Here is a 16,742-nt window from a genome sequence, read left to right as displayed (position 1 = left end):
GCAGTATTGTCTATCAATGACCAATATATGGATCTTTTTATTATGCTCACAGTGGAGAGGAACAAGTAAATGTAGTGTACAAGTACAGGTGGGAATGTTCCGTTCTTGACACTTCCCAGGATTACACTTTTAATTGCGTCCTGTTCGGGCCGGGATAGTGGGGAGACATTGCTTTAACTTGGGTGTTATATAAATACCTATATTTTGCTTCTTGCTCTCCTGTTCATCCTGAGTGTGATGAGTGATGTTGGAATGGCATTGTGGCTTTTGCACACCCTATGAATCTGAATGTGAGAAGTTTGTTTTTGTTGTTGTTGTTGTTGACAATAGCTCCCTTTTGTGCATTCTTTGTGCTCAAAACTTCTGCATCAGTATGTTAGGGAATATATTAATAATAATAAAGGTCCTCAAATATGTTGGCAGCCAATATCTGTATTTTTTGCCTTCATAAAATTTTACAACCTGAATTACTATTATTTACATCTTAGCTTACAAAATATAATTGCCTAGTTTTATTAACTTGTAGCTTGTTTTCTGTTTTGCTGTTAATACTCATTACAAAACAACCTCTAACTCTTCAGTCTTTAACGATTCTAATATCTTGTGTATATATATTTTCTCTATTCATTTGTAGTAGAGAAAGACATTCTCTATTTTGTTAGGTCCAGTCTGGGAAATTGGTGGTGGTTTGGGTTCTTACCTTTTGTAACCCAGGAAGTGTGTGTAATTTTTCTTGATTTTTTTGACAATCTAAGGTGATGACTAATTGAATAAAAATACAATGTTGTGAAAAGTATTTTTTATCATTAAACTTCATGACTTCATTTGAGTTTCCTAACACAGTGTAAGAGAGAGATCCAAAACAAGAAAAGATTATTCTTTTTTCAGCCATTTCATTTTTTAAATATTTCAAAGTAAAATATTCCCAATTTTGTAATCTAAAATTTAAAATTTTGGCAATCTGTCCTGTTGAGTTTGCAACAAATCTTTTGTTTCAGAATGCTTTTGTATGTTCTGAAAATGGCCTTATCTGAGCTCAAGTATATAATATTTGTGTGTCTAGATGTTTACAAAATATATAATGTAGAAATTAATTTTGAAAATCTAATCATTATTTATTTAGGAGATAGCTATTCACCATTTTTAATAGTGTAGGTTTTGGCATGTAAGTTTAATATTTTGTAAAGAAGTGGTCGTTTGATCTCTGAAGAATTTGGCAGTTCAGTTGAGGATAGTAATGACACTATAACAATATCAGTTTTTTCTGACCTAACCCAGTTGTACATTTTAGAGGTGTAGGTAGTGGATTACTGCTGGTCAGGAAAAATTATTGTGCATTGATCTATTTTTTTTTGCAAGGCACTTGAGAGAGAAGACAACAATAGCAGTAACATCCAAAGGGTACTATGGGTTGGAAGATGAGAAAGGAACAGCATGCACTTCAACAAGGCGTCGTTCCACACCTCGCAGTTTAGCAGGCTTGGCAACAGGCATTTTTGAGTCCATAATGGTTCAGGTTCTGAGACAAGAAGAGCAACAGAGAGCAAAAGAAGAAAAGAGGTAAAAGGAAAAAGTTAATTTTTTTTGTAGTCTTGCCTTTCCATTTCTCAAATGTTTCTCTTCTGGAACACCAAATACATCACCTATTGTTTTGTGATACAGAGTTCACTATTGAACCCTGGACTACAATATAGTTAAGAATGCAATTACATCATGGTGATTACCACTGTCACAGAACCCATGAATTTTGCCATATATTTGGACTTGACTCTAAAAGGTCACCACTGTCATGGAACCATTTTGACATTTATATGGACCCTGTGGCTACACATTAGCAATTTGTTAGTTTTGTATCAGTCTAGTTCTCAGTGAAAAAGGGCCAGATCCAAGTAAACTAACATACAGTTCATGTGCAGCATATGGTCAGTGCTTACTAATAAGCTGTTCATGTAGACCCTGCTGCTGCACAACAACAGGTCATAAGTTTGCCTTGATCAGCTGCTGTGCCTTAACAGTTGATTAGTTCACCTTGATCTAGTCCCATTTTAAAGAGAACTAGATCAAAGTGAACTAACAAACTGTTAATGTGCGACCGCAGGGTCCACAAGGTTACTGTGACCATAGTGTGAAATTGTTTTTTTTTTTTTTTTTTTTTTTACTGCGACTGTGCCATGAATTACACACGCTTTTACCATTAGAAGGTATCCGCAAAACCCTAGTTAGTCTTAATTCACTTTTGTTATTGGAAAATTTCCCAAACACCGTAATGGTGTAAATCATTTTAAAACTTCTGATATTTTAATATCGGAAAATTTGTAATAGCGTTTGAAAGCCAGTAGTCTATGGACATATTCCTTGTTTGCTGAATCCTGATTTACTGTACTTCCCCATGACCATTTTTTTGTATGACTATAGCAGAACTATAAGCAGTCACGACTGAAGTACTGAAAACAAGTAACTTGAAACATTCTTAATCCATGTTTGTTGAAATAAAATACTACATATAATTTTTAGTCTAGAACAACACATTCCTTATAATGGAAGAGTATGTTGTTTCTTAATTAAATACATTTTGAGAAGTTATATTCATCCTGATACCAATAGCATATAATCACCTTTTTTTATTCTCTCTGTATGGTGTGTGTCCATTTATATGTTCTGTATAGGATGTTTTAATGTATTCAATAAATATTTCATTCTGTGGCGTACTTTGAAAGAGGTCCACTTATGGACTGTCTCCTATCAATCCCTAACTTATCCCACAGAATTCTTTTTCTGTTCTGGGGCTCTGTGAACTATGTTTGAGGATCGTTCTTAAAAGGACTGTATGTTGATAGGGCATATCGCTTGTTCTCCTTTTCATTTGTCATAATGTGTAGTAGTTCAAGGTCATAGTATCGACTAAAAGAAAACAGGGGAAAGGGAGAACATACTTATTAAATCTGAAGTCTTCTTAGGGAGCCTATTTCTGCGCTATCATTCTGCTCCAAATGTGAAAACAGTAGACTGGAAAGGAACTAGGCTGGAGAGCTGCAGGATCTTGGCTCATGTACCTTCATGATGCCTCTGCATAGTTCCCAATTCTCTTCTCCGGATCCCTCAATGGCAGCATGACCATTAAGGTTATCTATGCTGGAATTGGCTCACATCTATTGCATATGACTTTTTAGTGGGGACCACCATTAGGAGAAACTAATGAAGCTTCAAACATCAAACAACATTAACTTCCGTGGTTGCTTAGTCCCCATTTCTGCTTCCTTGGGAGTAGAGTATGCTGTGTCAAGTGGTTATTCTCTGACTCTAACTTCTTGGGTAGTTAAGGTTGTTGGGGGTGTGTTGTTTATAAACACCAGTTTCGGGCCTTAAATATCTGAGGGCAAGTCTACACTACAAAATTAAGTTGACCTAAGTTACATCGACCTACAGCCATGGAGTAATTAAATTGCTTCTGCATGTCCACAGTACGCTCCTTGTGTCAGCAGTGCCTCACCAGGAGTGCTTGGATTGATTTAACTGTCAGTGTAGGGCATTGTGGAACGGTTTCTGAAGCAACAGTCTATTTAAGCAACTCAGTGTCTACAATGACATTGAGTCAACCTAACCACATCAACCTATGCACTTTGCCTCTTGCGGAGGAGGAGTTAAGTAAATGTAGTGGGTGAGTTTTATCAGTTGGAGCTACATTTTAGTGTAGACGCTTACAGAGTTAGGTCAATGTAAGCTGCCTTATGTCAACCTAACTCTTAAGATGAAAGCACTGCAGAAAAAAAATACTAAAAAAAATAAAACGTGCATGCATGCTAATAACCTTACCAGCGATTCTACCCTTCCCCAGCTCCAGTAGGGGCTCTCGTAGGAGTCAGTCCTTCAAACCATGGAGTTTTTCTGTGCTTACTAGTTAATAACAGCTTTAGCTCAGAACAAGCAGATCATCCTGTTTGTTCATGCAGCTTGGACCTTTGTTTTCAACCTTCAGGAACAGATAACCAGCAGAAAATGGTTTGTTCTTCAGGGTGTAGTATCAAAAACTTTGGGTTTTTGATTAACTGAAGATGGGGTGGAAGGAATTTGCATTCAACTCCCTCTGGACATTTCCCAGGAAATCTACTTCACGTGTATTATCCTCCAGAAGCCCATTCTGGTCTGCCTCGTTCAGTATAGTTTTTTGATAATCCATATCCACAATAATATATAATCTTTGCATTTAATAGGATGGACTCCAAAGATACTAAAACTTAATTCAGTAGGGTTTTTCCAGGATATTGCCACATCTGCTACTTATCCATGTAAACAGCAATCACATCAAGAAAGAGTGCTAGATGGGAAATACTTTGTTTAAAACTAATAATTCATCTTAATGTAACTTTTCTGCCAGTCAGAGTTGGCAGCAGCAAGGTCTGGGTTCAGTATCTAGGGATTCCTTTTCAATAACACAATGCAAAACCGTCTCGAGCCCCTACCCAGTGACCTGGGACACTTCTGTACCACCCCCCTGGGTGCCTCTAAGAGGCAGTACTTCCCCTCTTGCAAGCAATGAGTCTGAGTGGAGCAAAAGCCTTTTAAAGAGGAGGGAAACAATGTGGCATTATCTGGGGAAATACCACAAACAGGATTCATAACACAAACCATGAGCAAAAGATCTGCCCTCAAGTAAGTTTGGCAGTGTGTTGTACCAATAAAATAAAAAGCAGGATCTTATTAAAGAGGAAAAGGCAAAATGCCACATTTGTGAATACAGAAAGAAGCATCGTAAGCAGTTATAGCTATAACATTCCATTCAATTTCATATTTATTCATACACACACAGGTTCTGCAAGGTTGTTATCATAGTTACCAGCCTTAGAGTTGCTCATGCCAAGCCACTGCCCAGGTGGCCTGGACATGAGGAGGGAGCAGGGCCTTGTCAGATGCTCATCTGATGCTCCTGGAAGTTGGTTTGCAGAATCAGACCCCAAAGTTCTCACTTTCTAGAGTCCATTTTTATAGGAATTTCTTCCTATGCCAGTTTATGGGAATTGCTTCATCATGCTGTTGCTGAATCAATCAGCAGATGGCACATTTCTGATAGCTCCATGCTGCCAGATGTTATCTTGTTCTTTGGTTCTCCGATCCTTGAGGCTGTTGGGTGGATTCCAGTCTGCCCTCCGGGGGTCCTCTGGTTGTTTCCACTTGACGCCTTCTTCAGCCGATGAACACTGGATTCTTAGGCTGGCACCTCCCTGATCATTCATTCAGTTATTATCCACACCAAGCATCCATCCACATACATCCTCTATCTCTATTTTAATCACAATTGTTAACAAAGCGAGATAAATACAACAAAAGGGCGGGGAGTTTCTGTGTGCTGTTTCTGTTGTTACAAAGTATCGCTTTGAGTCTCTCTCTGTGTGAGTAGTTGTTACAAAGTATTGCTTTGAGAACAGACTCTGTTTTAGGATGTACTAACACGATTAGCAGCTTGCAAGATTCACACAGAGAGGGAGAGAAACAGTAAAAATAAGAGACCTCTCAGTTAGTGATACCCTGGAATTTAAACTATGGGGAATCAAACTCATTTGTGATTTTAATACAGAACTTCTTTAATATGATCCAACAAGTGGCATTTTCTCCTCAGGGTCTTAAGTCCAGCAACCTAAAAGGCACCCCTCCCACAGTTTCTGTCCTTGGTCAGTGCAGCCCCTAGAGTTCAGAAGTTCATCTGCAGCTTGTATCCCCCAGCCTGAGTGAAAGTGTGTGGAGGTATGGGGGCATCTTACATGCTCCACTGCTTGGGTCACCGGCTGATTGCCATGCCTCTCTGTGGGGTTCTGCTGCAGTCTTCACCACCAGTCACGCCTCACCACCAGTCACGCCTCTCCGCCAGCTGTCCTGCTAGCCATTCCTCTCACTGCTCACCAAAATGTCTTCAGCCCCCCCTTCCACTTAACACAGCTTTCAGCTCTTAATGATTTCACTATTAGTAGGGGAGCCTCAGTGATGGCACACTCAGAACCACTAGCCCAGAGTAGGTGTAAGGCTTAGACCTAGGAGTTAGTGATTTCAGCTCTGCAGCATGTAACAAGATTATCCTAATGGAGTCAAAATTAGCTTTATTAGACCCTGGAGAGAGGAGGGGTCAAAGTGCTGTTTGGGGCCCATACTACCAGGTACACATATCTATTCCTAGCCTCTCTCAGTTCACTGGGTTTTGGAACCCATGTCCCTTGCCTAGCGAGTGCTACTTAGTTGAGGGTGAGTCCCTCATAAAATGCCAAGTACAGTTCTACTGTCCTTGATTCAAATAACCAGGATAACAACACTTTACTTCTGTTTCCCTAATAACAAAGAGATCGTGGAGCCCACAGCAGTCCCATCATGCTAGGCAGGGTAGGTGTGCCCATGGAAATGAGGTTAGCCTCTGAAGTCCTTTTCCACAGCTCACCCCCAGAAGTCAGGGTAGAGCTCATTTTGACTCTGTTTACATTAAGAACAATTTAATAACATTAAAGATCATTGATATTTTTACCAAAAGATTAATCAGTCTTTTTCAGATTACAGAAAATTAGTTTACCATCCCTTTTCCCCCCATGCAATGTTAAGTATGCTAATAAGGAACATTCATGGTATAAAACTGGATGCCTGAAGAATGCTCAGGGTCTACTCGAGAGGGATTCAGCTAGCCATTGTTACTGATTATTTCATTTCATTAAAGGTGTAAAAGGAATGAAATTGTCAAAATCTGTTATCACAGGATGGATCAGATGTTGTATGTCAGAAGTATAATAATCTATGGATAATCCTACTCAATCAGGCATTAATGTACTCAGTCTTATTTTGGGCGGTAAGAACCTTTCCTTCAGTGAAAGAAATATATAAAGTAGCAGCTTGGTTTTCCATTTGTGATTTTGAAGACTGTTACAAATTGCATTTACAAGTGTCTTGGGATACATCTTTTGGGAGATGAGTACACCAGACTGTGATGTGTTTTCTAAGGTTATTCATACAATACTACCATTCCTTTTAGTGATTTTTTTGTCACTTCCCACTTAGAATGTATTCACAAATAAGCCATGAGGAAGAAAAGAGCAGGCAAGAAATGTATTTGTTTTTTTTTTTCTCCTCTCTGAGTGGCATGTTTACTAGTGGACCTAATCTGAAAAGAAACCCTTGAAGAACCAATGGGGGTGAACATTTTTAATAGAATGTGTTTATTTACAGTAGTTTATTTTACTTTATTAAAATTGATATTTTGTGTTCTTGTTACATTGGCATCAAATTTATATTTTGTTTTCAATTGTGTATATACATGTGTCATAAATATAAAGGGAAGGGTAAACCCCTTTGAAATCCCTCCTGGCCAGGGGAAAGCTCCTCTCACCTGTAAAGGGTTAAGAAGCTAAAGGTAACCTCGCTGGCACCTGACCAAAATGACCAATGAGGAGACAAGATACTTTCAAAAGCTGGGAGGAGGGAGAGGAACAAAGGGTCTGTGTCTGTCTGTGTGCTGCTCTTGCCAGGGACAGAACAGGAATGGAGTCTTAGAACTTTTAGTAAGTAATCTAGCTAGGTATGTGTTAGATTATGATTTCTTTAAATGGCTGAGAAAAGAATTGTGCTGAATAGAATAACTATTTCTGTCTGTATCTTTTTTGTAACTTAAGGTTTTGCCTAGAGGGGTTCTCTATGTTTTTGAATCTAATTACCCTGTAAGATATCTACATCCTGATTTTACAGGGGGGATTTCTTTATTTCTATTTACTTCTATTTTTTATTAAAAGTCTTCTTGTAAAAACTGAATGCTTTTTCATTGTTCTCAGATCCAAGGGTTTGGGTCTGTGGTCACCTATGCAAATTGGTGAGGCTTTTTATCCAACATTTCCCAGGAAAGGGGGGGTGCAAGTGTTGGGAGGATTGTTCATTGTTCTTAAGATCCAAGGGTCTGGGTCTGTAGTCACCTAGGCAAATTGGTGAGGCTTTTTACCAAACCTTGTCCAGGAAGTGGGGTGCAAGGTTTTGGGGAAGTATTTTGGGGGGAAAGACGCGTCCAAACAGCTCTTCCCCAGTAACCAGTATTAGTTTGGTGGTGGTAGCGGCCATTCCAAGGATAACGGGTGTAATATTTTGTACCTTGGGGAAGTTTTGACCTAAGCTGGTAAAGATAAGCTTAGGAGGTTTTTCATGCAGGTCCCCACATCTGTACCCTAGAGTTCAGAGTGGGGGAGGAACCTTGACAACATGTAATAACCTCGGACCATTTTTTGTTTAGTCTCCTTGTGTTCAGTTTTCCCCCATCTTCCTGATTCTGTGGATTATCAGCTCTGTGTTGTGGGAGCTTTGTAAGACTCCATTGACAGCTTGCTTGAATTAAGAATTAACAAGAATAAGTTGTAAAACTGGGTTTAGAGATGTAGAGCCAGATTTTCAAAGGTATTTAGGCACCTAGTGGAATAATCCCACTAGGCACCTGTCTGCATTTTAGACACCTAGTATTTTTTCAAAATCTGACCTTTAGCTATTTTATAGAAAATTGTTTTTAAAAAACCCAACTGTGACAGGTTGGATCACAGAAACCCCCTTGGGGCTGCCAACAGATGTGCCACAACTACTTCTGCCCCTGCCTTCCCTACCAGTTTGGGACTCCAGAATCCTGCCTGGTTGCGCCAGACATGCTTGCTGGCTACAAACACAGACCTAGGTCTGAACCATGTCCCACAAACTGCAGGCTTAACTGAAAGCAGCTTAAGAAATGTTCTTGTCCCTCACACTCAGATACCCAACTCCCAATGTGGTCCAAACCCCAAATCAATCAGTTTTACCCTGTATAAAGCTTATACAGGGTAAACTCATAAATTGTTCACCCTCTATAACGCTGATAGAGATGCACAGCTGTTTGCCCCCCCCCCCCATATTAATACATATTATGGCTTAATAAGTAAAAAGTGATTATTAAATACAAAAAGTAGGATTTAAGTGGTTCTAAGTGATAACAGACAGAACAGAGTAAATTACCAAAGAAAACACACAAGTCTATGCCTAATCCAGTGGGAAAACTGAATACAGATAAAACCTCACCCTCAGAGGTGTTCCAATAAGCTTCCTTTTACAGACTAGTCTCCTAGTCTGGGTCCAGCAATCACTCACACACCCTGTGGTTACTGTCCTTTGTTCCAGTTTCTTTCAGAGATCCTTTGGGGTGGAGAGGATATCTCTTGAGCCAATTGAAGACAAAATGGAGGGGGTCTCCCAAGGCTTTATATAGTGTCTCCTTGTGGATCTAAACTCCTCCCTCCACTTGTGCAGAATTACAGCTACAAAATGGAGTTTTGGAGTCACATGGGCAAGTCACATGTCCATGCATGACTCAGAACTTTACAGGCCAAGCCACATAGCCAGGAAAGCTCAGATGTGGATTGGTGTCTATCAAGGTCTATTGTCAGCTTAAGTGTTTCTTGATTGGGCACTTAACTTGCACATTCCTTTCTAAAGAAGGGGACTAAATGCCTTACTAAGGCTACTTAAAATCAACAAGTAAACAGCCAATATTCATAACTTTGAATACAAAAATGATACATGCATACAAATAGGATGAATATGTGCAGTAGATCATAACCTTTACAGAGATATGTTACATGGCATATGTAGCATAAAACATATGTGGCAGAATTAAGGTGGTGTGGTCAATCATAATTCTAGTATTTCAGAACTATTGAGTGCTTGATTGAGCAACATAAACAACGTTTAACATAGTAATATTGAATATAATTTCCTAATTTGTATTTTTAAAGAACAAACATCCAATAAAATGTATTCTGTACAACTGTAACATGCACGGGGCATGGGCATGGCACATGTTTGTTGTGCCAACCTGCACTATGTACCAGTTTAAGGGCCACGCATTAAACTAGCTCAGTGGTCCCCAACCTTTTTGTGGCCAATAGCACATTCATGTTTTCAGAAGAGTGTGGCGGACACCGAAATTTTTCAAGGCTTATTTTGTATTTGTACATTAAATAATATATTAATATTACATAATATATGAATCCATAAGATAAAAAAGGTAATTTTACTTGTAAAAGGTATTAATTAAACTATGCGGCAATTATTCTTTCACCTTACCATGTGAATTTGCTCTTTTTTATCTACCTGTAAGAAAAAATTATGATTTATTTTGTAAAAACTCCTTAACAGTTTTCATCTTATTTATTTTTTAAAAAATAAAGTTATTTTTGATTGGACAGTTTTTTGGAAACATTTAGACTAGCTGAAGCAGAAAGTGAGGCTAGTAATATTTCAGTCCTATATATAAAACATTGTTGAACTGCTGGTCCAGATATATTTATTATTCTTACTTTAACATAGATAGCCAGTTATGGTTAATTAAAAAATATTCTTTGTGTTGTTACTTGTAACTGGATTTAAATAAACAAACAAACATTTTAAAAAAAAGTTAAATACAAGTTAATCATATGCGCTCATCAGCACTTAATGGAAAATAGGTATCATTAATTCATGTGTTTTTTTTTTCTAATAAAGTCAATGTGATTTTTGGCACTGCATTTCTTCAGCCAATTTTTTGTAGTTGGGAGAGTAGGATGATAGTCCCATTTGTAAGCAATCATCAAGATGGGCATCTGTATGCCGAGATCTGTATTTTGATTTTATGATGTTCATTGTTGAAAACAGAACTTTGCATAGATAAGTGGAACCGAAATAAGATTTTATTTTGTGTGCTACATTTTTTAAGGCAGGAAACTTTTTTCGGTCAAAGTTTTCATCTGTTGCGCAGGATTTTAGAACAATATCATTTTGAAGGTCCAAAATCTCCCATTCCACGTCTTCTATTCTTTCTTGAATGAGACTCACAATTGATGTAGCCATTTCTGTTACCTCTATTTGGCAAGTGAAAGGATTCACAAGAAAAGCAACTACAGGCTCAATGGTGGTGAACTGTTGAAATCTCTTTTCAGATTGTTCTAGAAGTGTTTGAATGTGGATAACAAATGGTGATGGGTTAAAATCACTGTCACATACCACTTTCTTCATACTTGGGAAATGTATGAGAGACTTCATCTTCATATGTGACATCCACAAGATCAGTTTTGCTTTGAATGATTTTACAGAACCTATCATTTGAGCCACGTTTGTCTTTTCCCTAGAGCTCAAGATTTAAAATGTTCAATTTGTCAGTGATGTCGGCAAGAAAAGCCAAGTCCATTAACCAGCTGGAGTCTTCTAGGTGCTCAAAGTTCTGATGTGTGGACTTCAGAAATTCTTTGATGTCTTCAATTAGGCTTAAAAAACATGTGAGACCTTTACCTTTGCTCAGCCATCGTACTTCTGTGTACAAGATAAGATCAGATTGTTTATCATCAACATCTTCCAACAGGGCCTTAAAAAGTCGGTGTTGCAAAGGTTTAGCTCAAATAGTGTTAATTATTTTAATAACGACATTCATGACGTGTTGAAAAGAAAGAGCTTTGGCGCACAAAGCTTCTTGGTGGATAATGCAATGATAGAACATAAAGTTCGGAAAGGATTCATTCTTCTTGCAGAGTGCAATGAATCCATTGGTGCTGTCCATCATTGCTGGTGCCCCATCAGTGGTGATTGCAGACAGCTTGTGTAGTGGCATACTAATTGAAGTTGCATATGGTTTGAATAAATTACAGATGTCCTCACCCTTTGTTTGCCCTTTCATAGGCAATACTCTGAGTAACTCTTCTTTTATGGTGAAGTCACGAAATACCATCCTCACCATAGCTGCCAACTGCGCTGTATCTGATATATCTGTCGACTCATTGAACTGCAGCGAAAACCAGTCACATATTTCCAAGTCATCCTTTAGCTGAGTTTGCATGTCGCTTGAAATTGCATGTATCCTCCTCGTAACTGTGTTGTCTGATAACTGCAAGTCTTGTATTACCGACAAAATCTCACGTTTGTTAGGAAATCCTTGAAACAGGCAATCAGCACCAGTCAAAAATGCTTCCTTCAAGAATTCACCATCTTCGAAGGGTTTTTTCTTCTTGCAAGCAGATGAGCAATTTTAAAGGAAGCAATAGTAGCACTTTTAGACTTTACCACTTGTCTAGTGAAAACAGATTGCGGGGCAGATAGGTTTGATTTGAGTTGATTAATTTTCTTCTTTCTCAACTCCAGATTTAAATGGATGGCTAATGTCAAAACAGCCGTGATTAGTTTGGAAATAGCGTTCAACATTGTTTTTTCGGCACTGCAACAGTACCACCGCACAATAAGCAAACATATTTCCCTTTATTTTCAACAAAACAATGGGATTCTTCCCACTCTGCGTTGAAATAATGCGTACGTTGTCTTTTATTTGAACCACTCATTTTGGGGCAAAATGTTAAAACAATAATAAATTGCAAAGCGCGAGAAAACAGCAGTATGAGTGCAGCAGAAGAATACTCACAGGGCTGGCTTCAGGCACCAGTGGAGCAAGTACATGCTTGGGGCGTCACATGCTAAAGGGCGGCATTTCGTCCATTCTTGTGGTGGCAGAGTCTGAGCGGGGTTTTTTTTTTTTTTCTGTTTCAGCAGTTCGGGCGTGATGCGGTGTTTTTTTGCGCTTTGGCAGTTTGGGCGGCGGCAGTCCGAGACACTTTTTTTCTTTCTTTTTTTTTTTTTTTGGCAGTTCTGGGCAGCGCGGAGAGAAGCTGGAGAGAAGCCGTGGCCCCGCGCCTGCCGGGAACAGAGAACACCAGCGCCTGCAGCCCCAGAGTTCTCTGTCCCCGGCAGGCGTGGGGCCGCGGCTTCTCTCCCCTGCTGGGCATTACCTTTCACACCGTGTCACTAGGCAGGCACGCATATATGCCCTGGCGGGTGCCATAGCACCCAGGGGCACCACGTTGGGGACCACTGCACTAGCTGACTCTACACAAGATGCAATCAAGTGCACAAAATAAACAGAAAAAATAAATAGTTTTTTAATTTCTTTCTGTTATACTTTGTTACTTTTAAAAGTATCAGGTAAATAATTTTCAGGGAGAGTATGATTATTTTTTTCTACATGTAGAGTTTTAATGCTTTGCTTTCTTAATTTGTTTCAGATCGATTTACCATCCAGCAGTTATTTTTATGTTAATTTCAAATAGCTAAAATTTTGAAAGTTCTCTCTCCACACAAAGCATAGGAGGAATCTTTAGGTGCAAGACCCAGAGTTGACAAGTTCATATGGCCGCTAAAATTCAGCTAGAGCCCTTATTCAGTGTAAATCCAGTTGAAGTCAGTGGGAATTTTTGCTTGTCTAAGGAATGAAGGATTCCAGTATAAGATGAGGAAATCTATTTGACAGTTTGTCGGACATGTCATTCAGAGAAATATGTTTGGATCAGATATTTTTATTTGTCAGATAATAGTATCGTTTTGTTGCAGCCACTCTTTACAGTGATTTCATCATGTCAGTGTTTTGACATTACCAAATGTACAGTGCTTCCCATTATTACCAATGTGATTTGCAAATAAAAATATAAAATACAGCCTCCTTTTTAAATGTTACTTTATACACAATCACACACCAAGTATTGAAATCATGTTTTAATTTTATGTTTCTCTTTCCAAACTAGATATGTAAGACTGGAGATAAAATGTGGCCACAGGAAAATATTGTGTGATAACATGGAATGGTGGAAAATATGGAAAGACTTTGTGCAATAAATATTTATTAAATGATGTAGATTCATTCTCAAGAACAGGTTTTAAAAACAATAAAATTTACACTAGTTTCGTGGGTTTTTGCCAAGCAGTAAGCAAAGGTGTCTTTAGGATTTTTTTTAGTAATAAAGGGAAAATATTTTGACAAAAATGATATAGTTTAGTGGAATTAGAGTATAAACGTTGCACTAACAAGTACACAGTGGCATACTTTTTGTAGTTTGTTTTAGTAAAACCCATCATAGTTCCATGTAAACTGTGCAGGAATCTTATATATACAGCGCAGATCAGAAATCACGCTGCTCGTGTCTCCTCTGTGCGGCCCCAGCAAGGCTGTGGTGTGGCTCTTTTAAGAATCTGCTTGTTCCCTCCCCCGTGACGGTGGGTTTGGACTTCTCTCCTTACTGCAAGGGAATGCAAGCCCTTCTGTTTTTGTGTCATGCTTGGCTGAGCCAAGAGGAGGTAGTGGCTCTGAGATGCCCCTTGGGCAGGAGCTCAGATGGGGCCTGTCTGGGTTCTGTAGTGCTGGCCTGGGTTAGCGGAAGTTCCAAAGCTGTGGCCTGAGGGGCAGAAGCACACACCCCTGACCCCATACCCACATCTCATCTGCACAATAGTTGGTGTCTAGGGCCATGGCAGTTGCTGCTGCCAAGAGGCAGCAGGGGAGTGAGCTCCAGCCTAGCCCCCTTCCTGGGAGTCCCCAGTGGGCATGTCTGGAACCCCTGGCCCAGGGAACTTGCGGGGGGTGTGTGTGTTTGTCTCTCCCTGTCCCTCCCTCTCCCAGGCTCTTAAGACAGCTGCTGCATAGCAAATCATTTCCCTCTGGGACATCATGAATGGGTGTAATAGAGACTAATGTGTGAGACTGGGGAGGAGCCACCCTGGAGCAGCCCTCCCTGCACCCTATTCTCCTGGCTGCCCCCCAGAACTTCTCCTAAACACTCCGTAGCTCAGACACACACACAACCCCTCCTATACATACCCCTCACTGCACACACACAATCCCCCTCCCATGCTCACCCCTCGCTTTTTTTTTTTTTTGTTTGGCTGGAGGACAAAAATGTAATGTTCAATGGAGTTTGTGGCCCCCTCAGTACAAAATAATAACAACAATTGAGGGAATATTGATGCCAATACATTTCACCAATGCAGTACAATGCAATACAGTAAATATGCTTTTTCCTACTGATACACTGAAAAAATTTATATAGCCAAATTTATTATTTATACTCTGCATGGGTGTGCCTGCATGCAATCTTTAGCTGTAATTTCAACATCTTTAATAAATTAAAGATTGGTTTTGGTTATTAATAGCTATTCTTAGTGATTGGCCCCCTTCACCATCTGCTAAACCAGACCATTCCCTTCCCCTCCCATCTCCAAGGTGCAGAAACCCTTTTGGTCCCACCTTTTTTCAAGCCCAAGTGCTCTAATATACACAACACCTGTACATTTATTTCAATGTAGAGTTCATATATTCAAATAAACACATTACCATATGTTAGAGTATTTAGCTGCCTAAGGCATTTGGAAATAAGGCATTTGGAAGCCGCCTTATGTAGTTGCGAAGGAACGGCAGGCTTCTCGCAGGTGGAGGAGAGGTTTAAGAGTGCGTGGCAATTGAGTGGGTGTTTGGATGGGAGCACTTCACTTTTTTTAAAAAGAAAAGGAGTACTTGTGGCACCTTAGAGACTAACCAATTTATTTGAGCATAAGCTTTCGTGAGCTACAGCTCACTTCATCAGATGCATACTGTGGAAAGTGTAGAAGATCTTTTTATACACACAAAGCATGAAAAAATACCCCCCACTTTAACTTTAGGAACCTAAAGTTAGATAAGCTATTACCAACAGGAGAGTGGGTTTGTGTGTGTGGGGGGGGGGGAACCTGGATTTGTGCTGGAAATGGCCCAACTTGATTATCATACACATTGTAAGGAGAGAGATCACTTTAGATAAGCTATTACCAGCAGGAGAGTGGGGTGGGGGGAGGTATTTTTTCATGCTTTGTGTGTATAAAAAGATCTTCTACACTTTCCACAGTATGCATCCGATGAAGTGAGCTGTAGCGCACGAAAGCTTATGCTCAAATAAATTGGTTAGTCTCTAAGGTGCCACAAGTACTCCTTTTCTTTTTGTGAATACAGACTAACACTGCTGTTACTCTGAAACCTGTCACTTTTTTTACTTTCTTTTTTCTATTCTACTGCCCACCCTCAGGAAATTAACTGAAAAAACCCTGTGTTAATACAATATTGAGGTATAACATTTCAGTGGACAAAAGTTAGAAAATGTAGACGTGAAGATTCCCAATTAATTCGGACACCTTTGTATATGTGTGTTTGTTAATGGCATATATTTAACAACTTAATAGAGGCACTCATTGGACTTACAACACAATTGGTTCCTGAAAATTGCGTCATAAGTCGAAATGTCATAACTTGGAACCACAATACGCTCCATTGCGGGACCAAGGGTTGTAAAGTCGAAACCAGTTGTTGTAAGTCAAATCAGGGGGTCAATTCAGAAACGTTGTAAGGTTGTAATTCGAACGTCGTAAAGTCAGGGACTGCCTGTATTTGCTAACCTTGAAATATAATGCAGGACAGATACAGCTCACTCTACTCATGTAAGTAGTCCTATTTACTTCAATAGACTTAATCATCCAAGTAAGGCAAGCAAGATTTGACCTCATATGTATAACGTGGCTGTATTAACGCTGATGTGGAAACATCAACTTTTGAATTTACTGACATTTTTTAATTTAAATTTTTTGGTGTTGCATTAATATATCTTTCTGCATTTAATAGATAAATAAATAACAAATACCCAACAATATAGTATGAGGAAACTTCATCTTGGGGTTTCAGTTACAAACCATTTGAACTTTCTTCGTGATTTGTGTCAGATTAAACTTTCATTGGAATTACATTTTGATGGCTACTTCTCTGTAGTTCTTGCACATTCATAAATACATATAGCACACTCACTTAGTGAAAAGTGCTGGTCTGTGGTATATTACTCCCTTTTTGCGACAAAGATACAATCTAAACTAGGCTATTAATGCAATACATATACATAAAAATGTAT

General features: G+C 39.1%; 1 protein-coding gene across 2 annotated transcripts in view; it reads left to right on the top strand.

Moving 5' to 3' along the window:
* Positions 1-16,742, top strand: part of BRD10 (bromodomain containing 10) — a 114,347-nt gene that overhangs the window by 10,228 nt on the left and 87,377 nt on the right. Inside the window, exon 2 of one of the 2 annotated variants that reach the window (XM_048850921.2) lies at positions 1,360-1,560. The exons of the other annotated variant lie outside the window; for it this stretch is intronic. Within the exon in view, the coding sequence (XP_048706878.1) occupies positions 1,360-1,560 (201 nt within the window). The remainder of the gene's footprint in view (positions 1-1,359; positions 1,561-16,742) is intronic. 2 annotated transcript variants of the gene reach the window in all.

Source organism: Caretta caretta, chromosome 5 (genome assembly GCF_965140235.1).
Source record: "Caretta caretta isolate rCarCar2 chromosome 5, rCarCar1.hap1, whole genome shotgun sequence".
NCBI lineage: Eukaryota > Metazoa > Chordata > Testudines > Cheloniidae > Caretta > Caretta caretta.
The sequence above is the reverse complement of the archived record's forward strand: the minus strand, read 5'-3'. Positions and strand labels throughout refer to the sequence as shown.